This window comes from Ambystoma mexicanum, chromosome 1p (genome assembly GCF_040938575.1).
Source record: "Ambystoma mexicanum isolate Mex_15411 chromosome 1p, UKY_AmexF1_1, whole genome shotgun sequence".
Taxonomy (NCBI): Eukaryota; Metazoa; Chordata; class Amphibia; order Caudata; family Ambystomatidae; genus Ambystoma; species Ambystoma mexicanum.
In genome coordinates this window covers 631,957,566-631,983,830 of record NC_090921.1, presented here as the reverse complement: position 1 = coordinate 631,983,830, position 26,265 = coordinate 631,957,566, and the positions used below count along the sequence as shown (strand labels likewise).

General features: G+C 49.1%; 1 protein-coding gene across 9 annotated transcripts in view; it reads right to left on the bottom strand.

Moving 5' to 3' along the window:
* The window catches only part of LOC138577572 (zinc finger protein 3-like), a 216,326-nt gene that overhangs the window by 41,004 nt on the left and 149,057 nt on the right, over window positions 1–26,265 (bottom strand). For 8 of the 9 annotated variants that reach the window (XM_069649643.1, XM_069649637.1, XM_069649640.1 and 5 more), the window contains one exon: window positions 13,507–13,590. The exons of the other annotated variant lie outside the window; for it this stretch is intronic. In XM_069649643.1, the coding sequence (XP_069505744.1) occupies window positions 13,507–13,590 (84 nt within the window). The remainder of the gene's footprint in view (window positions 1–13,506; window positions 13,591–26,265) is intronic. 9 annotated transcript variants of the gene reach the window in all.

Below are 26,265 nucleotides of genomic sequence, written 5' to 3'. Positions count from 1 at the left end.
TCCCACACGCTAAGTGAAAACGTCGTCCTTGGGGGAGCTTCAATAGGATAACGGGATCGGCACAGCTGCAAGGCTTCACTAGTGCTTTCGCGGCCCTGGAAGGTGCTGCTAGCGTCCGTCATCTTCTTCAGACTTTTAGTCCCAAAACCCTCACCTTATATGCGAAATCCCATTCATCCACAGCACTAAGCTATCACAAGGGGGGTTGGGGTGGTCGTCCTCTAGGACAGCCACTCTCCCAGTTGCACCTGGTTGTGGCCAGGCAAGCCTCCCTCACTTCCTGCCTTCCCAGACACACTGGAGCCTGGGCGGGATTCAGAGCTGAAGCCCACCAAAGGCAAAGCACACAATGGACTCAAACCTAATCTAAACAGATAAAAGCCCAGAAGGAACTAAAACAAGACATGGTGAAAAAAGAAGACTGGCCATTTTGGTAAAATGGTCACCTATGGGTGCTGTACTGCAGTTGAGAAAATCAGCCTGCAGATACATTGCACAAAAAAGGTAGTAAAAAGAAACCATTGCCACCAGTCATTCAAGTTAGTTAGTGTAACACAAAGTTGCATGAGAAGTGGGATACAGAGTTACTATGTAAACCCCCAGCACTCCACATAAGGTGGTGTGTGCTGGACCCACAAAGGCAAAAAGGTAAGACAAAAGTTGTCCTACTATTAGTTCACACAAGAGAATGTATTTAAACATTTGCCTAGAGCCTTCCCTGTGATCCTTGCTGCAAAGGTCCTTCCAGAGTCCAGTCTTCTTTATGAAGGAATTCAATGACTGGGTTTTTGGCTCCAGATTCGGAGGTCGTCCTGCTGCAAAATCTTCTGTGCCGGCTTCTGTGCTTATCTCAAGTCTCTCGTGATTCCTGTGCAATTTTGGGAGGTTTTCTGTGATTGGGAGTCCTCTCGTCACTGCATACAGGCCCTTCCAGGAATCCTTAGGGTGTCTTCTGAGAAAGCCCTGGACCCTCAACTAACTCTAAAATAAAGTACTTACTTGTTCCAACAGTCTCCTTAGGAACTCTCTATCCTGACCTGACTGTTGGACACTAGACCCTAGTGACCCCACCCGACCCCATCTACCACTGAAAACACTTATGCTCCAAGAATAAGGGAAAGACTTCCAAGGATTGGGCCTTTTGCTAGAAAAGGGAATATGTGTTTAAAAGTTATTTACTTGTAAAAAGTTGGTTGGTTACTGTAACTCAGAGTTAACAGTTACAAAGTTATTACTTACCTTAGAAATGTTTTGACATTCTGAAAAGTATATGTAACCTCTTTACTTAGATATTGTTTCGCCATTCTAACAGAAAGTAGATGTATGGGTATATTAATCACCTGTGATTTGGTTGCGCCTCTTCCCAAAAGTAATGTTGTTGGTTTAACTTTTCGGTTCCTGTTAGGATAACTGTAGGAGTGCCCCCAACTGGGTCTTGGTTCCCCCGACTTGGTGTTAGCCTGTCCAGAATAAGTCTGCCTTAGGTTTTATCTACTTAGAATCATTCAGAAAGAGTAAGATCGGGTTTTGCTTTCCCTGGGACACAAAAAGTCTTAGGTTTACACCTGCCTTTAAGTGGCTGATCGCTCCTGTACAGGATTTACTTACCTTGAGCATAACTGTGCTATCCTAAAATAAGTTCGAGTTATTGCTTCCCTTAGTCTGTGAACTGAAAAGCAACTGTAATTCAATATTACACCGCAAGATCCAACTCCCCTAGAATAACTTATCCTGAATCAGAGTTATAGGTGTTTTACTGTTCCTAGAATATGTGTTCCACTATTCACAAAATGTATATTGTCCAGTTTGGTTAGTAAGTGATTTCTTGCTGAGCGTCATGGTACAACTGCTAGGGTATATTACTGAAAGCAATCTAAAAAGTAACTACTGGTTTGACTGCCCTAGAACTCCTGTTAGGTGTTCCAAATTAGGTAATATGCTTTGGTCTGTGTACCTTAAAGTATAGTGTTGTGTTTTTCTATAATGTGTTTATATGATCTGTGATAGTACTTATTTCCCCCAAGATTTATCTGGGCCTACTTGTAGTTAAATAAACCATTTATTTTTACAATGCATAGTATTTGCGTTTCTTTGGACCATTTGTATTACAGTTTCATTGTACCGATTCCACAGCCCTCTTTCCCTCCTAAGATAAGCCTGGCTGCTCTGTCTACGGTACCCTGAACTCAGGTGGTACAGCCTTATACCAAGAGTGGAGTCTTGTACTGCCTCAGTTGAATGGTTTTACTAAGCCCTTAATTGGACTTCAGAAAAACTGTCCTAACAGTTTTGGCACCTTTTCATCAGCTCCAACAGGGAACTGTTACCGCCCGGTCAATCAGCCTCGATTCTGCAGTTCTGCACTCTGGTGAGGGGACTTTGAAGCGTAGGAGCGTGCCTCTGGATGTCCAGCTGGAGCTCACCAAAGTTCTGGGAGGATTTGTGCACTGGAAGACAAGGCACTGCAATTGGGTCAGAGGCCAGGACAGCAGTGGTCGCTTTACGGTTACTGGAAGGATCTTCTGGCGTCTCTGGTCTTCTGCTTCGGCTCTTCTGTTCCAGTGGTAGACTATCCTTCTGCCTCAGGAACCTCGCCTTTTATCAGGATTTCCCATTCACTCCTCTGCAAACGATTCCTGCAGTTTATCGAAAGGTGCGGGTGGCTGTCTAATCAGGACAACCTGCCCCTCCAGTGGGAACTAGTTCCATTCAGGCAGGCTAACAGACAAAGGACAGGGGAGTTTCAGGCTCCTCCCCTGCTTCCTGTATTCACAGACACGCTGGAGCCTAGGCAGAGACATAATGTGTTCCTGACAAAGACAAAACTAACATATAGACCTCCCCCTTCCAGAATGGTAGAAGAAAGGCTAACAAAGGACAACCACACAAGAAATAGCGACAAAAGAACGGGGCCACTGTGTTAAAACATAGGTGACCCTTTTGTGCATAACCAGAGGTGTGAATACAGTCTGCGGCACAAAAGTTGATGGAACACATCCACTGCCACAGCCATACATTTAGGTTTGTCACTATGAGGTAAAGTATCCCTTAGCATCGCACATAAAGTGGGTGTGCTAATGTCTCAGAAGTTAAAGTTTTAGGAGGGATTCAAAGTATCCCTCTTCCCTTAAGAACAGTACTTAGGGAAAATGAAAGACAATAAAAAGGAGTACCCTGAGGTTCCCCAGCAACACTGCACAGAGGGTGCTGTGTGCTGCAAAAGTGAAACACAGATGCCTTTAAGAGATGGAGTAAGGAACAAGTTACTTACCTGTAACTGTTGTTCTCCAGCATGGATTCACATGCTCATGAATATTCCCTGTCAGGCTGGCAATCCTTGGTAAAGAAAAAAATCAGTTTAACTTCTGAACGGTCTTTCTCTTAACGACCAATCACTGGTCTGGGTCATACTGCTCCCAGCCAATGACTGCCCTCTACTTAAGCCCCTCATCTGGCAGCGATCTTCAGATTTGGTAGCACGTAAAGTGGCAGTAGGACCAAGAGAAGAGCTGCAGAGAGGTAGGCAGGAGGGTTCGCATGTGAATCCATGCCAGACCCATGATGGAGAACAACAGTTACAGGTAAGTAACTTGTTCCTTCTCCAGCATGGGGTCTGGCATGGATTCACATGCTCATGAATACAAGAATGCACAGCAGTTCACATGTGCACAACCACGGGAGGTGGCACGGCTCAACATTAAGCATCTCTAACCTCCTCACCAGGCTCACCTTCAAGCGAACAGGTTGTGCAGCACTACTTGGCCGACTCTGGACTCCTCCCTGGAATCCCTCTGTCCATGCATTAGAACTTCGTGAAGGTGTGTGTCGACATCCACGTAGCAGCCCTGCAATGTCCAGCAGGGGCACACCAGACAGGAACGCCGTAGTTGCAGCAATCGCTCTGGTCGAATGGACTCTCGGACTGCCAGGCAACATCCGGTTTCCCAACCGGTAACAATGGGTGATGCAGCCGGAGAGCCACCTGGAAATGGAAGCCTTGGAGAGGGCCTTCCCATGGTTCACAGGACTAAAGGTCACAAAAGGTTGCAACGTCAGCGCTCTAGCCACATCCAGCGAGTGCAAAGTCCTCTCAGCCGGCAACGAAGGTGTCGGGAAGAATACAGGAAACACCAAGGGCTCGTTTAGATGAAAGTCCAACGGCACCTTGGGCATGAAGGAGGGATGCATCCATAGCACCACCCTAGTCTCGTGGAATGTCAGGTGATTTACAAGAGAGGGCATGGATCTCTCCCACTCGTCATTCCGGAGTTAATGGGCACAAGAAACGCTGTTTTCCACGACAAAAATTTCAGTGGCCCCGAATGCATAGGCTCGAACGGAGGACCCATGAGCCTAGCAAGCACCACATTGAGGCCCACGCCGGAGCCTTCACCGGCGGGAACGAGCAAAATAGTCCTTTGACAAACTCCTTGACCAAATAGTGCGACCAAAAGGATGATCGTCCAGGAGATCTGGTGTAGCGGGAGATGGCCACCAGATGAACCTTGATGGAAGCATGGGCCAGTGCTGCGTTGGCCAATGACAACAAATACGGAAGCACCAGCGGAGCAGTGACTCGTAGAGGGTCGATCTTCTGAGTACGGCACCAAATGGCGAATCTCTTACACTTGTGCCCGTAGCATTTGAGAGTAGATGAAACTCTGGCCTTGGCAAGCACCTCCATACAATCCGCTGGGAGATTGTAGCGCCAAAACTCTAGTGCTGCAGGAGCCAGGCCTCCAGGTTCAGAGATCCTGGGTCGTGGTGCAGAATCCGCCTCCTTGCCTGGTGAGCTGATCTGTGTCTGCCGGAAGCTTGACTGGAGGGGACGCCGACATGTCCAGAAGGTCCGGGTACCATATCGGTCTCAGCCACCCCGGTGCGACAAGGATTATACTGCACCGGGACCGTCTGAGTTGATGGACTAGTCTAAAAAGCAACGGCAACGGAGGGAACGCATACAAAAACAGGCCATTCCAGGGGAAAGGGAATGTGTCCCCCATGCTCCCTGGCTGGGGAAACCTGCTGGCAAACCTCCGGCACTTGATGTTCATCGCCGTCGAAAAACATGTCGATCTGGGGATTGCCCCATCTGCGGAACAGATGATCGACTTGGTCCTGCCGAAGTTCCCACTCCTGGCAAGAGCGCAGCTCCCTGCTGAGAGTCGGCAATGGGGTTCTTCACTCCTGCTAGATGAAACGGGACGAGAAACATCCCCTGGGCTGCAGCCAAGTGCCAAAGGTCCTGCGTCTCCTTGGAGGGCGCCAGGGATCTGGTTCCCCCCTGCTTCCGGATGTAGAACATCGTGGTGGTGTTGTCCGTGAAGACCCGTACCACTTTGCCCTTGAGGGACAGAAGGAAGGACTTTAGGGCCAAAACACTGCCTGCAGCTCCAAAACGATGTGCAACGACTTCTCCTCCGGTAGCCACAGGCCTCTTGCATGAAGACTTACGGAATGCGCCCCCCATCCTTCCAGGCAGGCGTCCGTCATGATCGTCTCTTGATGAGGTGGGAACTGGAAATCCGCGCCTGCGGGCAGATGTGTGCGCACTACCCACCACTGTATCGCTAGACAGAAACTCTCGTCGAGTGTGATCTTGTCCTCAAAGCTCTTCTCCACTTGTATCCAGCAGGCGTCAAAGAACTCCTGCAGCAGACCCATCCGCAGCCTGCACAGCCGAATGAGGCAAATGCAGGACGACACCCTGCAGTGTAGGGACTTGATGGATCATACCCTTGCAACCTTCAGGGCCAACAGCCGTTGTACTTTCACCAAGATGGCCGCAATCCTTTCCTCCGGAGACGCCAGGCATGACACACTGTAGAGTCGGGCTCCCATAAACAGTGCATCCTGCGATGGAGTCAAGCAGGACTTCGTAAAGTTGATCGAGAACCCCAGTTCCGACAGGAGTACGACTGTCTTTGTTCTGTGGATGACGGCGATGTCCCTTGAGCCAGTTGTCCAGGTCCAGGTATACGTGGATCCCTCTGAGACGTAGCTGCACCGCCACCGGGGCCAGACACTTGGTGAACACTCATGGCGCCAACTTCATCCCAAAGGGAAGGGCCTTGAACTGGTAATGTTGTCCTTGAACCACGAAGCGTAGGTACCTGCAGTGTCCCTTGTGTATGGGGGATGTGAAAATCGGCATCTTCCAAGTCCAGCGACGATAGAAAATCCCCCTCTTCCAGCTGTCCTAGCACGTGCTGAAGGGTCACCATCCGAAACTTTTGGGACTTGATGTACTTGTTCAGAAGGCGGAGGTCCACAAAAGGCATCCAACCGATAGTCTTTCTGACAAGGAAGTAACGAGAGTACACTCCGAAGCTTCTTCGGGAGGAGCTTGATCGCCCGCTTTCTTAACATGGCCCGTACCTCCAGCAGCAGCCGAGGGACATGGTTTTCCTGTCAGGCCACTGGTGGTATCCTTGGACACTTCCGTTGCAACTCTAGGGTGTGTCCGTGGGCGAGAGCGTCCAGCGCCCAACGGTCAGTGGAGATGGTCTTCCACATGCTGACGAAGTTCGCCAGCCGGCCTCCCACCGGAATGCACGGGTGGGGGTCCGACTTCACGGTCAGTCAATCTTGTTTCGCCGCCTTGGGGGCCTTGGCGACGATGACGTCCGCCGCCAGACTTGGCGCAGCCCCTGTAGGTCTCCTGGACCGATGAGCGGTGGGGCTGACGGAAGGACAAGACACCTCCTCCGAATCCTTCAGAGGAACTTTGGGATTTACCTCCAGAAGTCCAACAGGACGGCTGCCGCTGCTGAAGTGTGCCCAGGGCACGAGCCATCTCCGTGTCTGCTTTGATGGCTTGGAGAGACTCGTCCACAGTCTTTCCAAACAAATTGTTCCCGAAGGCCATGTCCAACACCTTCGACGGATCGAGCCATTTGTCATTGTGAGGTTTACTTACTACCTTGAGTGAAGAGGACAACTCCATTTGGGGAGTGCCTGGATTGGAAGCTACAACTAGCCCAATAGGCTGGGTGCCTTGGAGATTTTCTCTCCAATACTGTTATACAAGGAACAGACACCTTCTTGGAGACGTGAGCTTTTTTGAGAAGTTGCAACATACCATGACATGGAGTGACATTTTGGTCATATGTTTATAACAATATGGACAGAAGATAGAGGAAACAAGGTATCAGTTTCTAAAGCAATTGGAATTTTGCCGTTAAGATAACCAATCAAGGTTAGAGAAGACTCCAGGATATTGAACCCTCGAGTTAGAGAGGGTATATCGTCTTTACAAGAAGATGGAGGTTTGGTAATACCGTTTCATCTTGAATAGAATCGACACAAGATACTTCAACACCCCTGAAGAATGTCCTACATTGTTGTGCTAATGGACAGAAACTTGTACAAGTTGGCAATCTACAAATTCAAAATACGAAATAGCCAAAAAAACATCTAAGGCTAAGGGATCTCAGTGTGATTAGGCCACACGTGTTTGACCCAAGATTGAATTTATGATTAGAACCCACTTAGGCTGATTGACTTGTGTTGTTTTAAGGTTGTTTGATTGTTTTATGTGATATGATAATTTTTTAAAAGGTTGACTTCGTATGACTAATAAAATGTGTATTTTTTGATTATCATAGTATTACTTTACTGTCAGATAGGATACCCAGGTGTGTTTGGCACCTTTTAGGAACTGAACTTTTTGTAGATAACCAACACCTTCGACTGAACATCCTGGTGGAAAACTTGTGGCCCTCAGCCAGCCTCGCCAAAGGCAAACGCTGTTGCACATCTGGCGGAATCCCGTGTCGGCAATGTCTGTGGCCACCGTAATGGCGTGGCCCGAAGCCACCTCGCCTTCCCGTCTCCAACGCCTCAGTTCGCTTGTCAGGAAGGAAGTCCAGGAGGGGAGCCATCTTGAAGCAAATTACCCTGTCGTAACGTGCCACAATGGTGAGGGCGTTAGCAGCCTCTCTGTCTTTCTTCTTCTTCTTCTCCGGGGCGAGATGGAACAGCTCGAGGCCCTGGAGATCATGGCGTGGAACGAGCCAATCAATCTCGTCGGGCGGTGAAGACCTGGCCGGCGGAGACGGGAGATTCCCCCAGACTGCCGTCATCTGTGCCAGTGCCTATCATGAACTCTTCTCCTCTTGGGTGGTGGTGGTTCCTCCGATGGCCTCAGCGCTGCGGGTCGGGCCGCTGGCACAAGAGGCATCCTCACTCGGATTTCCGAGCACAGGGTATGCAGAGCAGCCAGAATGTCCACAGATATCCCCAGATGGCTGCTGGGGTGGAGGCGACGGGGACCGGGGCGTTGCAGTTTAGGCTGATCCGCTCTGTCATCACCACCCTGTTGCCCCTCTTCGGTCTCCTCATCCCCACCTTTGTCGTCGCCCTTGCCGGGATCTCCCCTCGCCCCCACCATAGGGCCTGCTCTTGACGCATCTCCGCTCCTGGAGGACGGGAGGCTGGTGAGCTCTTCCTCTGAGGAAATGTCGTGCCCTGGAGGACTACCGTGCCCCTCCCTTCCCTGCGACCAGGGGAGACTTTCGTTGAAATGATGGGCATCATCTTCTCCAGTCTCTTCTCAATGTGCTGGAAAGAGGACTCCCTCCTGGCGGGCAGGGATACCCTCACTTTAGGGGCCATGCCCAGCGAATCCACCCAAGCGGCTTTCGCGAGGGACGCCGCCACTACTTCGATGGAAGTGTGGGTCTTTGTCCAATGCACCTAGGCCTTCGTGGTCTTGACCGCGACGCGTCCGCGGCCTTCACCTTAGGGGGAGGGTCGTGACCCGGCTCACCCTTGGCCTTCTCTGCCGGTCCAGCTTGGGTCTTCTCCAAAAGCTTGCCCGGATGGTCAGACTTCCTATTCTTTGAAGAACCAGAGCGCTGACTCGTGGTCGAAGGTGCTGGAGACGCTGAACTCGCCCTGGCTGCAGAGGAGCCCGTGGCAACAGCGCTCCCGGAAGCAGTGGACTTGTGGTTTTTAGCCTTATATTGGGCCCTCATGGGAGGGGCACCCTCAAAAGGTCTTAGAAGACAGCTCCACTCTCTTCTGGGCAGGGGAGGGGCCTTGGCCTGCAGCCACTCGTTGAGGCGCTTGCGTCGGTCGACAAGACAAGCCACGCAGTCGTCATCCACATGCGTCTGGTCTGAATGCAGGCAGTAGAGGCACATGGAATGTCCATCGTCCGAAAAGACATTCGTAGGTTGCAGCCGGGGCAAACCTTGAAGAGAGGCGCAGAGTCCTTCTCTGCCATATCCATACGGTGTAGGCCTCGAAGAAGCTTCTAGAATCCGCCAAGAAACTATGAAAATCCGCCCTTGAGGGGTGCTGAAGAATCCAAAAACGGGTCCCCGATAATCAGAAGGTTAATCGGGTGGAGCTTGTGGCTCGATTGACCGAATAAAATAGAGTAAAACACGTAGGAAAAATCGCAAAACAGTAAAAGCTCGAGAGCTATAGCACAGACTCCAACACTTGAACGTGCGGTAAAAATCTGAAGATGGCTGCCAGAGGAGGGGCTTAGGTAGAGGACAGTCATTGGCTGGAGGCAGTATGGCCCAGAGTAGAAAGACAGTTCAGAAGTGAAACAAACTGATTTTTTCTTTACTGAGGATTCCCAGCCTGACTGGGAATATTCATGAGCATGTGAATCCATGCCAGACCTCTGCTGGAGAAAGCATGGCTCCCTAAAATAAGGTAAAACATAGGACAAAGTTCCCAGGGATAGAGCAGGTAAGAATGAAAGAGGGGCGGGGGGGGAGAAAGGCTCTCCTCATTCAGGAGAACAAGAAAGGTCCAGAAGTCCAGTAAAAGGTGCTGGGGGTCTCGCTAGGAGAGGGGATTAAGCATACAACTGATAAATCCCCAAACTACTGCTGGTGTGCAAGAGTGGTGCAGGTCCTTGCTATTCGAAGGCTCAGTTTGATCACTCACCTTAATTTATGATAAGGAGTCCTGCAGCCAAGTATCCTGTGTAGCTGTGCAGAAAACGGAAGACCCAAGGACAAATCCAGATGAAGTCTGGCTATGACTCTTGCTGCTGCTCTGCTGGGCTACCTGATCTCAGAAGACCATTGCTGGTGCTTCAACCCTTTGGACTAGTGGGACCAATCAGTCTCGACGCCTTGTCACGATCCTGCAGCCTTCAGAGGTGTCCCTGGACCACCTGGTAGACTGACCAGCTCCCTTTTGGGCTACCATGCCAGAAGCGCCGCTGTTCCACATTGTTGCCCAGCACTTGGTGACCGCCAGCTAGTCCTCCAAGTCACCTTTTTACCAAGTTTGTGTTCCAGCATAGACGGGTCCTGTTCTGAAGTGTGCGGTGACCGGCCGTCCACAGTCTGGTAGAGTGCCCCGAAGAGTCCTGCATCGATGCCTGCTGCATTTCTTTGCTGGAAAGGGTTGCACTCAGCTCCTGGACCAGACTGGATACTTACTTGCAATCCGCAGCTCCTGGGCATCTTTTACAATAGTAAAAGTATGTTACTTAACTGTAAAAGTCCTGAAACGTCTTCTGGAACATTGCTCACCGACACAGGAACATTTTCTAACATTATCCCATCTCCTAAAGGCCCAATTCAACCTAAGATTGGCCTGATAAAGTGAGGGCTCCTATTTCTGTGGGCTCGTTATCCAATTGCTTAACTACTTACATAAGTGAATTGTGTGCATTCTTATAACCAAAGGGTGGCTGTATATATGTTTTATATTTAGAGTGTTTTGTGACACTATTACCTAACTGATTCATTTTCTTAATGTGTATTTGGGCATATAAGAGTATTTCTGTACTTTACTAAGTGTGATCATTGTGTGGATTCATTGTGTGGATTCATTGGGGACCCATGACCCAACTTGCCTGTACTTTTCCTTAGCTTTGGCTACTCTTCCATATTTAGCATGATTGGTTTGGCTAAACTCCCAGAGTTCCCCTGTTCCCTATAACTTGGGTGACCTCCTGAAATCTGTCCACCAGGACAGATTTGAGGAATCCATCCAAAAGTCCTCAACGGGCTGCTCTTCTTTGAAGGATTCTTGTCTCCGACTTAGATCTGAAGAATGCCTGCAGGAGTAGCAGACTGACACCAATGATGTGGACTGGGACTAGGCAGTCTCAGTCATCTTCCTGGGGAGGGAGGGAGGGAAGGAAGGAGACGACACACACTTTCCTGACCTGGGAAGACAGGAAGAAGGCCAGACTACTAGATAGCCAAAGAACAAGCAGAAATCCCATGGCATGGCCAGTTAAGGGCACTAGCCACATTTAGTAGACAGACCTAATAAACACAAATGTGCAGGAGAAAAATAAAAGCAAAAATGTAACTGCTGCCATCAGCTTGTCTTTAGGCACATATAAAAGTAACCAAACATCCCATGTGTAAAAGGTTAGAGTTATATAAAAGTATCCTCATTGTAGTGTAGTGTGTAATGTAAAAATACAAGCATTCAAAAGATAAACAGTTTCCCAGTACTGATAGTCTGAAGGACTAGTCCGTTTTTGCTGATATGTTATTGGGCATTTGTAGAGTGTCTTTTACCATTGGTATGATCCCAAAGCGCTGTGGGTTGAACGCCCTCGGGGACAGTAGTCTAGGTCAGTAGAGTAGTGTAGTAAACAGGGATTGGGTGCACTCGGTATGTGTGCAGCCAGGGCGAATTAAGTGGTGTATAGCTGCATTCTAGTGCTAGGGGTAGTGCGGTGGTTGTGTGAGATCAGTAGAATGTGTGCAGCAAGGTCAATTGGACTTGGGTAGGTGCATTCTGGCAACATTGGAGATAGTGTGTGCATCTAGGCCGATTTTCGTGGGCTATAGCTGCATTCTAAAGACTGTTGAGGGGATCATGGCTGTGTACAAGTATGTGTGCAGCAAGGCCAAATTAATCAAGGTGTATAGATGCATTCTATTGTTTGTTGGTGTGGAGGAGAGAGTTAGCATATTGGTGTGTTTGAGTGTGTGGATTGGAGGGAGCACCTGTTCCTAATGACCTTCCAGTGCCCGTCAAGGGAACTGCATCTCCCTTTGGGTTTCGGGGCTATTAGGCTAAGGTCATCCGTGTGTCTTGTTGGGTCTGCAATTGCTTATTGGAGTGCCACTGCATCCAGTTCAGTTCCATCAGTTCTACCACTACAAACTTATGGCTGGTGCTTATGAGCCCGGTCCAGCATCAGCATCTTCCGGTAGCCCAGAATGCGGCCATCAGGTTGATTTTTAATTTACCTAAGAAAGCCCCCATTTCTGTCCATTGAAGAATGCATTGGCTTTCGGTGAAGAGAAGGATTGAGTTTCGACACTCTCTGGTACATAAATGTTTTCAGTGCTTAGCACCCAGTTATCTCGCATCAGAAAATTCAACCCCACAAGCCAACTCAAAACCTGCTATCATCTGGTAAAAACGTGTTGCTTGTTACACCCCCCCCCATCCCACTACATTACTCAAGGAGGCTGCTGTTTTTCCATCAAGGGCCCTCGCTTATGGAATCTACTCCCAGCTGACTAGCGAAATATGACCTCCTATGCTGTGTTTTGCTCCAAGCTAAAAACATATTAGTTTGATTGAATCTAGAACTGTTAAAGAAGGCAACTTGAGCATGTTCAGTTATCATCGTCTGCTGCTTGGTTCCGCAAGAATATGCACGTAATAAAACCTCAATATCAATATTAGCGTTATGGTCATCCCTTTGTCTGCAATTGCTTGTTGGTGGCACCTTCTCAGTATGCGGCTGCATCAAGTTCAGTATTAACAGATGTACGAGTACATCCTAGATATGGTGGCTGGTACTCAGTGAATTGAAAGGTCCAGCATCTGGCCAGGCCTTGTTGATTGTGCTGTGTTTGACTCACACAGTTAAGGACAACACATTGATGTCCCCCTTGCCTGAAGGTACTTGCCTCGCCAGTAATGTAACAAATGAGCAAAAGGCAAGGGAATCTGAAGGCTTTCATTTCCTACAAGAAGTCAGTACAGGATAAACAGACCAAAAGGAATTGGGGGGGGTTCCATAAAAAACTATGAAAGGAATGTTGCAAAAAGAAAATATTTTCTAACCATCATGAGCAGATGCAGAGTGGAGTGAAATTGCAAAATGGTTCCAAAGTTTGCTCATGTTTTTCGAAAAATGCTGATGAAATGTGCAGATGTTAGCCACCACTAGTCGTCAGCTACCTTCCAGGTGCTAAACGTGAAGGATTAAGGACTCACCTTGGTACTTATGACAATAGCCGTCATTGTGCGTTTGCTTGGAATTGATGGCAACAACTGGCATCGGATGTGAGCATCTGACATTAAAATGCAATACCTAGCATGATGTGCTAACGGTGGGTTGAATGGGCAAACATGTTATGTGATTTGAGCAGCAGGCAAGCAAGGTTAATATCTGCTGTGATTTCTTGGAACTAGAATACTTCGTAATAAAATAAAAAGTTGGCTTGACAAAAGACAAAATCGGTGGCTTTGTTGTTGCTTATTTTGGTTCCTGCAGGGAACAGTGGTCTCATTTTTCAAAATGTAGGCAAGCTTTAAAACACTTCACACCTGGTTTTATCTCAGACTCTGTCTGCATCAGTTGAGAAGCTGGTATGTGAAATGTATACACATTTTCCCCATCTCTGCGAACTCCTTTGAAATGAAAAAGAAAAAAAAAGTAAACTGTGCAAAATGGACTCCGAGATTCTGTCCAGCAACCAATTCAAATTGTTCTTGCCCAATTACAAACAGTTTAACAGAAGATTCTTCGCACACCATACAGGAAGAAAGCAGAAAAAGAAACACAAAAAGGTTAACAAAATAAATGGAGGCATAGAACTAGTAGTTAAAAAGAAACATGGACAAGAGGCAGGCTTGTATGCATTGGCAAGAACTTGCAACATTTATTTAAAGGATAAGGCAAGGCATTCCAGTAAGAAATTGCTATAGCAAAAACAATAAAAAAATCTTTGTTGTCCACAAGCTGCCAAAATCTAAGCATTTCTAATCGGATACTCTTGGCTCCAGATGCAACACAAGCCATCTGAAATGGGCAGTGTGGATGCCCAATTATTGGAGACCAGACATGGGATGTCTTGTTCACAAGGTATTTGACATGAAACTGGAGAACGGAGCACAACAGCTAGTAGTGAAAATGGATGTTAGGAGTATTTAGATTAAATTATATTTCAGCCCCAAAAACCAAACTGGCAGAATTGTGCAAGATAGTACGTTGAAGGGAGGCGCGTGTGGATTCCGGCAGCGCAGGTCGCCTAGAGTCTGGAGAGGTACCTCCCAACAATCAGTACAAGTATAAAAGGTTCATGGCACATTTATTTCTCATTACAGATGGACAGAAATAAATCAACACAAACATAACAAACCTTGCATAGCATGGACCTCAAAGTCCTTTGGTGCGCAATCTCACAGGGATGATCAAAGTGCATCAAACTGACCTAACCAGAGATCAGACTGCTCTGCCTAATTGGGAAGATTGACACTTGTATAGCCATAAACTCACTTCTTTTCACAATGGAAAGGCCATTCACCAAACACGCATAGAGCATATAATTCCTATACATACTTCTGCAATTATATTTTAATTAACAAAACAAAGTGAGAAGAAGGGCGAATATCATCCGCTGATTCAGAACAAGACGCTGCATCTCCTAGCGTGCAGAATTTCAGGCGCAGGTGGTGCTTGCCAAGCCTTTCAGAGCAAGCTACAGAGCTTCCACGATCAGGAGCTATGATTCCGCTTGGCAAGCCTGGGCCAGATGGTGCAGGGGGAGGAGTATTTCTCCCATTTCAGCTCCTATAGAACATGTTTTGAACTTCCTAGCAGCTTTGACAACCAGTGGTAGAGCTTTCAGGACAGTGGGAGTGTACAGATCAGCCATTTCGGCGGGACACGATCACAGACGGGAATCCAGCAGGGGAACACCCAGCGATATCTAGACTCCTTAAAGGAGTGAAACTTACTAAACCCCCTTTACCTAAATATGCAGCACTTTGGGACGTTAACAAGGTCCTTCAATTGTTCGAACTGTGGCCCCAGAACGACCTATCGAACAAACAGCTATCAGGCAAGTTATCCACTTTACTTTGCTTAGTATCCTGCAGGAGAGTATCAGACGTGAAGGCCCTAGAGGTAGATAGAAAGATCTTTTATCCAGAGGGCATAGCGTTTAACTTGGCGCAGCGTACCAAGACAAATTCTAAAGTAATTAATTACCCATATTTTCCAGACAATAGCAAGCTTTGCGTAGCGCGATGCATTAAGTGCTATGAAGCAGCGACAGCAGCGCTTAGACCTCACGGCGTCACTCAGCTGCTTATTGCGCGAAGAAAGCCCTTTAAGGCAGTAACAGCGTCGACTATCGCCAGATGGGTGAGAGATAGTATGGATCTAGCCGGCATAGACATTTCTGTCTTCAGGGCTCATTCGACCAGGGGATCAATGGCTTCGAGAGCTTTTGCAGCCGGAGTTCTGCTGCAGGAGATCCTCAAGGCGGCGGACTGGTCGAGTGATTCAGTTTTCAGAACTTTCTATTTCAAGCCTCTAGAGAACATGGCATCAGCAGTGATTGAAAGCTTTGAACACGCATAATGATCGCCTCCGGTCTTGTCATAGAATAAAGATTGCCAAAGCGCATAGCGCAGGAAGTCTTGATTCTATTGAAGACACGGAGGCGATCATTATCCCTCCCTAAAGGAATGTCGCACTGTCTAAATCGGACTGTTTAATTAACCTGATGTTTCTCCTTAAGAATAGGAAGCAAATTCCCCACCCTAACATATCCTTTTGGTTTTTATTTAAGGGGAAGAGATGAAAAACTCAAGAGAGTGATGCAATATTATTTTCGAGAGAGAATCCACCGCTCCAGACAGGCAGGAAGGAAGATGCCAGTTCAGGAGAGTAAGACTTTTAAAGACAAGTGCAAGAAGAGCATCAGAAAAGAAGAGGAAAGGACCTAGGCAGAGGAAGACTTATACTAGGGAGTGGTTTCCTATTGGTGGTTCACATGGAGGCTGGGACTACAGGCTACCTAGAGCCTCATGGGACTTGTAGTAAAGACAGGCCGTGATCTAGTATAAGGATACATGTTGATAAATTTTGAGTTGATTTTTACATTTCTCGTTTAAAAAAAAAAAAGAAAAAAAAAAGAAAAAAGGTTTTGAATGAACATGATTTGAAAAGCTGTGTTAAGCAGTATTAAAGAAGATAAAGCATAATGATCGCCTGCGTGTCTGTAATAGAATCAAGACTTCCTGCGCTATGTGCTTTGGCAATCTTTATTCTTCATAATACTTGTCAATGGGCATCACTTCATAGTAGTTGGTCACAGTACAATTGTTACAGAGTCCGACACTAATGACAGCTCTACCATATTATCAGTACTAATGCGCCCGTGTTTACTTCATAGATATACGGTAATTGTATTTAGTTAGCAAAACCACATAAAATAAAGTCTTTAGGAAGAAAAAAGGATGGGTATACACCAACCAGCAGAGCTTAATCTAGAGACACTTTACACAGCTTCTAATGCTTAGAACGTTCAATCCCCAACTATACGAAAAAGTCAGTGTAGGAGTGGAGCCAAAGTCTTACGAAGTAGCAAACGTTCCACAGGATTCAGTCTCTAGGAAAAGATACTTTATAGGATTTAACACAAGTTAGGTGGAACCTGCAAAAGAACTCCTCAAACGGAACACAAGCTGGCAAGCCTGGGTCAGAGGTAGGTTGGACACCCTGAACACCTCTACTCACTCCAGTCACACTGGAGCGACTCTTTGGTTCAAGGTAACCTCTCACCGCACAGTACCTTAGGAGAATACAGCTACATTTACTTCTTCTAACCTCTGTGAAGCAGCGACGGACCCGGCCTCCAGATTCCTCAGTCTGGGGAGGAAAGTAAAGACTCTGAATAGGATGTCTCAGCAGCAGTCGAGACAGAGATGGCCCTTGGCACGGCTTTCTTCATTCTCCTTGGTCTGTCTACGGTTTTGGGTAGCCTTTTTCTCAGCACCAACAAAAGACGGTATTCGCCCGGTCGATCTCCTTCGGTTCTGAACTACTGCACTCTGGTGGAGGGGATCGTGCCTCTGGAGGTCAAAGTTGTTGACCGATTCGGCCTCGCAAAGACATTGCGCTGCAACTGGGTCGGAGGTTTCCTAGTGTTAGCGGTCTGCAGCTCTAGAAAGGCAAAAAACCTCGAGAGGGCTCAATTTGTAGTGGGTCTCGGGAATGGTTGGTCCCACAAGCCAAAGGGAAGGAGGAGTTCTCTTTGGAGCTCCTCTGTCAATTAGAAAACGGGGTCAGGACAGCAGTGGTCGCTTGACAGTGATTGGAAGGGTCTGCAGGCGTCTCTGGTCATCCTCAGCTTTGGTTCTTCCGTTCCAGAAGTCGACTTGCTTTTCACCTCGGGTACCTCACACCTTTTATTCAGTTTTCCCCACACACTCCTCTGCAAACTCGCTGAATTTATAATTTAAAAAAAGGGGGGGTGGCAGGAGGCTGTCCAATCAGGACACCACCCCGCCAGTTAGAACTGGTTCCATTCAGGGACTCTGGCAGACAAAAGGCAGGGGAGTGAATAACCCACTTCATCTCTGCCAAGACACACTGGAGCCTAGGCAGGGACACCCAAGGTAAAAGCAAAAGGCAAAACACACACGCAGACAGAGATAGGTGACGCTATTGTGCATAAACGAGACTGAATAGTGAATAGAAAATAGCACAATAGTTGGAAGATGTTAGGGAGATTAGCATTTGTGTGCTTCATCCCGCCTCCTAGCTAGACCCCCAGCACTTTACACTGGACTTCTGGACCTTTTTCTTCAATCCTGTATGAGTGGAGCCTTTTCCCATTAATTCATTCTTAGGGGCCATGTCTTTTGGAACTCTATTCTTTGTATTTTACATGTCCTATGAGGTCCATTTTACTCCATAACTCGTAAAAGGCCTCTTTTTTTTATTATTGCAGCACATCTCCTTATGAAGGGTGTTGCTGTGGACCCATAGGGTCCTCCTTTGAAATACTTTGTTATATGTGGGTGGGGGGGTGTGCCTCGGGATGGGGGTGGGTGGGGGGGTGTGCCTTGGGATGGGGGTGGGTGGGGGGGTGTGCCTCAGGATGGCTGGGGGGTGTGCTTCAGGATGGGGGTGGGTGGGGGGGGTGTGCCTCGGGATGGGTGTTGTGCCTTGGGGTGGGGGGTGGGGTATTCCTCAGGGTGGGGTGTGATGCCTCGGGGTGGGGGTGTGCTTCAGGGTGGGGGTGTGCTTCAGGGTGGGGGGGGGGGTCGGTGGTTGGGGTGTGCCCAAGGGGGAGGTGTGTGCGCCCAAGGGGGGGGTGCCCAGTGTGACCAGGGGGGGGGGTGCGTGTGACCAAGGGGGGGGTGCGTGACCAAGGGGGGGGGGGGGGTGCGTGACCAAGGGGGGGGGGGGGGGGGTGCGTGACCAAGGGGGGGGGGTGCGTGACCAAGGGGGGGTGACCAAGGGGGGGGACACCCAAGGGGGGGTGCGTGCCTCGGGGGGGTGCGTGCCTCGGGGAGGGGTGTGCCTCGGGGAGGGGGGTGGGTCCTTCAGGGGGTGCCTCTGGGGGGGTTGTGTGCCTCGGGGGTGGGGGTGTATGCCTTGGGGTGGGGGTTGGTGGGGCTGGGTGTGCCTCGGGTGGGGGAAGGAGGGTGGGGGAAGGAGGGTGGGTGGGGCTGGGTGTGCCTTGGGGAGGGGGTGGGTGGGTGTTGCTGGGTGCGCCTCGGGTGGGGAGGGGGTGGGGCTGGGTGTGCCTCGGGGTGGGGGCATGTGCCTTGGGGTGGGGGCATGTGCCTCGGGGTGGGTGGGGGTTTCCTCAGGGGGGTGTGCCTCGGGGTGGGTGGGTGTAACTATGGTTGGGGGTGTGGGTGGGTGCGTCTAGGGCTGGGGGTGTGGGTCTCTAGGAGTATGGTAATGTTGGTATGGTAATGTTTATTTATAAAGCGCCTATACACAAGGCAAGTGTTTCAAAGCGCTCAAGGCGGGAGGGAACAAGGGGAAAAAACAAGTCATTCACAGCCCTTGAATTTCTGAATGAAACAAGTCTGCAAGACAGACTAAGTGCATATAGTACAGTTAACAGTGTAGATGACAGCAAATAGGTCTGACGACGACTGCAGTTTTTCCAAGTGCATTAGGTGCCATCATGCAAGGAGTGGATGCAGAGAAGATGGGCGATCATCAAAGGCATAGTGCATTCAGATTGTGCAAGTGCATAGACGGTACTGGAGGGAGAGTGGGGGGTGAAGAAGTGCAGGGGGGGGGTCCAAGTGCACCCAGTCAGTAAGAAACTGGGGTAAGTGCTGAGAGAGGGTCCAAGTGCACCCAGTCAGTAAGAAACTGGGGTAAGTGCTGAGAGATGCCATTCTCATGGGTAATTTAGTAGTGCAGTAGTGATGAGGCGAGTGCAGGCCCAGAGGCAAGTGTGAGAGGACCGGCGAGGGTGCTGGGGACTAGGGATGTAACGGTATACCGTTAAAGATACCGTGAACCACTTAATTGAACAACAATAACCGTCACATTGTTTATACCGGTATACCGTTTATACCGTTAAGTGTGCTTTTCAATCTGATTTGGAAAGGCTGCAGTAAGCAAGTGCTGCGCAGTCTTGGTCTTGCACTGTTGGATGTGCCATCTTGCAAGCAGTATCAGTTGGAGCAGGTTTTTATGCCATTCCATAAACCACACGTGCCTGACACAAAATCAGTATGTTAGCAATAGGAAGAATAAATACAGTGCCAAGAGGGAAAAGGGTTTACTTTGGGTTGGCAGCTGTGGGGTTTAAATATTTATAATGGATAATGTTTGCTAAACATATGACAATGGGGGATTTCCGTGGTTCTATCATTGAATTTACATATAATAAGTCACACTGCGAAGTTCACTCATCTGTGGGTATTCCCTGCTGCCATACCAAAGGGTAAGATGTCCTTGATTACTGAACACCTTTTGGCCCTCAAGTAAACTAAAGGCTGTATCGTAAAGACTGTGCGTGTGTGCGCACAAGCGTATACTACCATCAGCCTCCATTGATCTGTGGCATGCAGGTTATAAAGATGGCAACATGTTCATCTTCACCATTAGCCAGTGGGGGAGCTAAAAGCCTAAATGACCACTTAAGAAAAGCTCCTCCTCCTCGTCCTCGTCCTCCTCGTGTTTGGTGGAAGCAAGGGGTGGCATTTCAGTGGAAAGTATGTTGAAAAGCCCAATTCTGGCCCTGGGTGCCTGGTTTTGTTTGCGATGATAAATCTGACAATGTATGACCTTTTTAGAAAATATTTGTTAAGATTGGTTAACTCCACCTGCTATACCGCGATAACCATTATATACCATTTAGTAAGAAGGTTATCGTGCCGTCATAAAACTAATACCGTGACACCCCTACTGGGGACCTTTGAGACTCTGATGTACACCAGGCGGCCAGTTAGCAACCTATGTAGGAAAAGGAGGGGGACAGGGATAGAGTGGAGAGAGGTTAGCAGGGTAGAGGGAGAGAGAAGGAAGAGAAAAGGAAGGTCTTCAGGAGTTTCTGGAACTTAAGGAGATCAGGCTCAAGACAGAGGGCGGCAAGGAGGCTGTTCCAGAGGGATGCCCCTGCCGAGGATAGAGATCTCCCTCCAAATCTCTACTTGGAGAATTGGCTCAGTTGCAGAAGGTTGATGGTAGATGAGTGGAGGGCTCGAGAAGGACAGTATTTAGGTAGGCGTCGCTGCAGATAGATGGGTCCCGGGTGCCAGAAAGCCTTGCGGACAATGCAGAGGATATTGAACTTGGTCCTTGCATCCATGGGGAGCCAGTGGAGGGATTTCAGAGCCGAAGAGATGCGGTCCCTGGGCTTGAGGCCAAGGATAAGTCTTGCGGTTCTGTTCTGGGTGAGTTGCAAAGGGTGCAAAGCAGAGGCTGGGAGGATGAGAAAGGCTGTTGCAGTAGTCCAGCCTAGAGAGAACCAGAGCTCTAGAGATGGTGAGCCGCTGGGGGAAGGTGAAAAAAGGAAGATTACCCCTGAGGAGGTATAGCTGGTAGTTGGACTTTTTGGAAATGTCTGAAATGTGAGTTGAGAAGGAGAGAGTGGAGTCAAAGATGACCAAGGTTTTTTGCCACGCAGATGGGTGCGGGCACCAGGCCAAGGTATGCCCGGCCAGAGTGGAAAAGCAGGAGTCCAGGTGCGAACGATCTCGGTCTTACTTGTGTCGAGGCAGAGGTAGATTGAAGCACACCATGACTGAATTGCGGACAGACAGCCAGATATCAGTGAGGCAGAGGGGGTGGCCGAGTAGCCTGAAGGACAGTTGAACACTGGATGTTAGAGGAGAAAGTGGCATTCGCACGTGCCAAGGCAGCCATGTAGACATTGAAGAACCAGGGGGGATAGGTTAGAAGCCTGCGGGACCCCACCGGTTTAAAGAATGATATTGGAGAGTAAGGACCCAAGTTCGACATAGGATGGGCGGTCGGAAAGGAAGGAGGTTACCCATGCCAAAGCCTGACCTGTGATACCCAGGGTGTAACAGAGACGTGCGATCAGGATATTGTGATTTACTGAGTCATAGGCAGAGAAGAGGTCACGAAGAAGGAGGACAGAGGGGGTGTTATTGTCAAGATTTGAGAGCAGGTCTTCACCGGTGTTCAGAGGAGCAGTTTCTGTGCCTCTGGATGCTCTGAAGTCAGACTGATGGCCGTGGAGGCAACCAGCAGATTCAGTGTGGAGGGCGAGCTGGGAGATAGCCAGCATCTACAGGAGTTTGCCCAAAAATGGGTAATAGAGACGGGGCGATAGTTCCCTGGAATGGAGAGGTCGGCCAAGCGTTTCCTAAGCAGAGGGTGCACAAGGGAGTGCTTTAGAGAAGTTGGGAAAACTCCAGTGGCAAAAGAGATCGCAATGTTCAGCCAAGGCTGGAGTGAGGGAGTCAACGTTATCCTTCATGGTTTTGGAGGGGCAGAAGGTCCACCAGTTTGGATGATGCCTTCATAGAGCGGACTGGTCTGGCGACCTCATCAGGTGTGATGGGAGTGAAAGAAGAGAGGTAAAGTGGCATGGGGGTCAAGAGAGGCTCCAGGGGTGTTAGTGTAAGATGTGGTGTGGAAGTGAGAGAGGAGGGGATGTCTTGGGTTTTTGCAGTGAAGTGTGCAGCCAGGGCCAAAAAGAGGTACTGGGTGGATGTGACTGAAGAGGAGGCTGTAGCAGGGTTGGCCAGTTCCTTACATACTTTGCAAAGTTCGGCCATGTTGTTTGATGCAGCGGAGATGCAGGCTTGAATAAAAACCTTTAGGTGTGGATGCAGAATCGGTATTGCCTTTGAAGGAGGCAGCAGGCCAGTTTGTCAGAGGGTCCTCCAGACAAATTCCATTTCCGCTCAGCTGCCCTACAACTGTTTAAGGACAGCCAGGTCAGAATTGTACCAAGAGTTGCACTTTTTGGAAGGCATCAGTCGGACCGTCATGACAGGGGCAAGAGTATCAAGGGTGTTAGAGATAGAGAGATTTAAGTTAATGAGGGCCTCATCAGGGTGGGAGTGAGCCACAGGAGTAGGAGGCAGAGAGTAGGTGGAGGCAAAGGCAGCTGTTGTCACTCTTTTCATGGCTCTGGTGACTTTGAAGTCGAGAGGTTGCGCCGAGTGTGCCAATGCAAGAGGTGAGGAGAGCTTCAAGTGTGAAGAGAGAAGAGAGCGGTCCGTCCAAGAGAGGTAGTGAGAGGTATAGAGAGGGATGTCGGTGGTGATGAGGGCATCCAAGGTGTGGCCCGCTGTGCGCGTGGGGCCAGAAGTTAAGAGAGGGAGGGAGGGAGGGAGGGAGAGAGAGAGAGAGAGAGATTCACATAGGTTACGGAAAGGTCGTGAGGATTCAGGAGAGTCCAGATGAATGTTGATGTCACCCAGAAGGAGGAGTTGAGAGGAGGGAGTGAAGAGAGGAGTCCAGGTCACCCCTTTCAGAAAGAGAGAGGTCTGTCCTGGTGGCCGATAGAAGGTGGCCATAAGGAGAGAAGATTTAAGTGAGAGTCTGCAGACAAGGCACTCTAAGGAGGAGTAGGACCGAGTAGGCCTGAGTGGGTACGATGGACACAGGTATCCATTCTGGGAAGATCAACGCCACTCTCCCGCCTAACCCCTTGGGTCAGGGAAAAGAGGATCTTATATCCTTCAGGGAGTAGTGTGTCAAAACCTATGACAGAGCTGTCCTTGAACCATGTATCTGATGGCGAGCACCTCTAGATCCATGCGTTCAAGGAGATTGCAGATGTCAGACGAGTGTTGGACAGCAAAGCGATGGAGCAGCTTGCCATCTTTGCAGGTCTTCCTCCTTCTCCCCCCCCAACCCCGAGGCGAGGGTGACAGGAGAGCCAGAGGGATAGTGGAGGATGGCAGAGGAGCCCAGGCCGACAAGGGAGCCAGGACAGTGAGGCAAGGGTGTCTGTGCAGAGGAGGAGGGAGTCACAGCAGGCAAGGGAGCCTGTGCAGGGGAGGCTGAAGGCACAGCAGGCAAGGGAGCCTGTGCAGGGGAGGAAGGCAGCAAAGCAGGCAAGGGTGCCAGTCCAGTGGGAGAGGTAAGGTTCAAGAGGCAAGGTAGGAGCCTGTCAAAGAGAAGAAGGTTGGGTTGAGGACCCTAACCCATGAAGGTACCATTAGGATAGACAATGATGACCCTCGAAATGGAGAAGAGGTCAAGGAGGACCTCCCAGCAGGTGCCACCATTAATGGGAGAAAAGGCAAGAGAGAGAAAGGCGACCATGTACCGGGTCCATTGGTCAGGTGAGGTAACGACAAAGAGGATGTCTGAGAGTCTCTCTGGCGGAAGCCTTGACATGGGTGTCTGCAATATGAAGGCCTGGGTTGGGGCCATGCATGTCCTTAAGTTTCTTCCGACCAGATTTAGTGATAGGAGAGGGATAGGAAATAGACAAGCAGTTGAAGGTAGGAGAGTTATATAGCGACATGGGTAGCTCAGTGGTGAGGACACTACTTACCAGCCTGTACTGAGGCACATAGAGGGGAGGGGGAGCAGAGCAAAAACACAGGGGGGTTGGACGGTGCAGAGGGTAAGAGGTAGGACCAGCAGGACGTTATGCAGGATGCAGGTGTGAATTTAGCTGAGGCAGAAAGTACACTATGTAGCAAGTGTGCACAGCCAAGGTCGAATTTTTGCTACGGCTGAAAGGAGCACAGTACACAGGTATGCTGCAAAGCACAGCTAAGAATGGTTTTCACATAATCGGGCATTGTCAATGCAGGAAGGAGGCATGGTACAAACGATTTTCACGCAAGCAGGTAACTTTCAATGCAGGAAGGGACACATGCGATATACATTTTGTTCACAAACAGACGCAGTCATAAGGGAGGGTACAAGAAAGTGCAGCACAGAGTGTGGTTGCTGGTGGGAATGAAGAAAGGGGTATAGCGAGGGAAGGCAGAAACAGAGGCACTGTAGTCAAAGATATCGCTGCAACGGAGGGTGAGTTGGAAGGCGCATGGGATAGTTCAGAGGCGCCAGGCAGTCCCAATGTGGCAGTACTCGCATGAGGATACGGTAATGGAAGACACAGATATTAAAGTTGCTGGCCATTTCAGCAAGTGGGGGCCAGAGCACGGCCAGGGCCTTCGAGGCAGGCCTTAGACTGCACAGGCCAGCGCCTGCCTCGCCGTTCCTGCAATTGGCTAAAAAAGATTGTAGCCAGCCAGTGGGAACAGGCGCAGGCCAGACACACCATTGGGGGGACTGCAATGAGGCCAGCCATGATAGCAGGGTCGTACAGCAGCAGTATGTAGTATCAACGCGGCATCTTCAATTGGTAAAAAACGATTGGATACAAATATACGGATCGCTTTTGCCTGTGATCATCTCCCCATAACAGATGCAATTTAAAAAGCACAAAGGACTCGGCGGAGGAGGGAGAGAGATTTTTTCAGCTGGAACCCTTGGGTGTCCCCGCCTAGGCTCCAGAGAATCTGGGCAGGCAGGAAATGTGGGAGGAACTTTCCACACCCTCTGTCCTTTGTCTACCAGAGCCTGAATGGGACCAGCTCCCACCGGGGAGGGGCCAGTGAAGTTGATTAAAGCTGTGCCAGAGGTCCTCCCCTTGAGACCAAGGAATCCGGAGGTCGGGTCCAGAGCTGCAACATTGCAGAGCATCCAGCACAATGTTTTCTTCAAACCTAAGGTACTGTGGGGAAATGGGTACGAGTACCAGATTCCAGAAAGTGGCTCCAGAGCGTTGGAGTGCAGAAAAAGGTGTCCAGGGCAAGCTCTGCCTTATCGCCGATCCAAGCTGCTGCTTGTGTCCCTTTAGCAAGTCCTTTCTCAAGGTCTCCAACGTTGGTTAAGTCTTCTTGAATCTTCTTTCCTAGAGACTACAAGGTATCCACAGGAACGTTTACCAACTGCTGCTTTTCAAAACTTCATGCCTCTCTGTACTGCCTTTTAGCTAGGGTTGTGTTTTGGACTTTAAAAGACCTGCTGTGCATAGAAACTGCCTCTAGGACCTGAAGCTTTGCTCATAGAACACCAACCAACTGTTTTCCTTCCTATAAATCACTTGTGTATGTCTATGCTAACTTAATGCAATTACTGTATTACTTTGAGTGCGCAGGAGTTCCATTTTCGCGGTAAACCAGTCTAGACGATAGGACCGTTTTTCTGAAGTCCAACTAAGGGCTTAGTAAAACCAAACATATGAGGCAGTACAAAACTCCACTCTTAGTATAAGGCTGTACCACCACAGTATTTGGTAGCGTAGACAGAGCAGCCAGGGAGAGAGGGCTGTAGCTTGGTACAAAGAAATTGTAGCATACATGGTCACGGCAGCCTGCTTCTCCCAGGAAGCTGTCGCTTGGATCCAGTCTTTCCTGGATAACAGGACAATGCGAGTCTTCTCTCCCCTAGCAGCTGCTGACCCCGCACCCATTACTTGCGGCGTACCCCAAGGATCTTGCTCATCACCTACCCTCTATAATATTTTTACAAAGCCCCTTCTCGATGATCTAGATGGTCTTGGTATCACCTACACTAATTATGCAGACGATACACAGCTCCTCATCCCGCCGACGGGAGATTATGACAAGGATTTGGCCTTTGTGAATAGAGCCTACCTCATCATCCAGGCATGGATGGACGCTCACGGTCTATGCCTGAACGATGACAAAATCGAACTTCTCATTCTAGGCATCTCTTCCAACATCAAAAAACTGGGCTCCAACTATGACTCCTTCATAATTGATAACAATAGTATCACTGTAGCCAAAGTAGTTAAAACCCTCGGTTTTTATATAGACTCCACGCTTACCTTTGCTAAACAAGTGAAC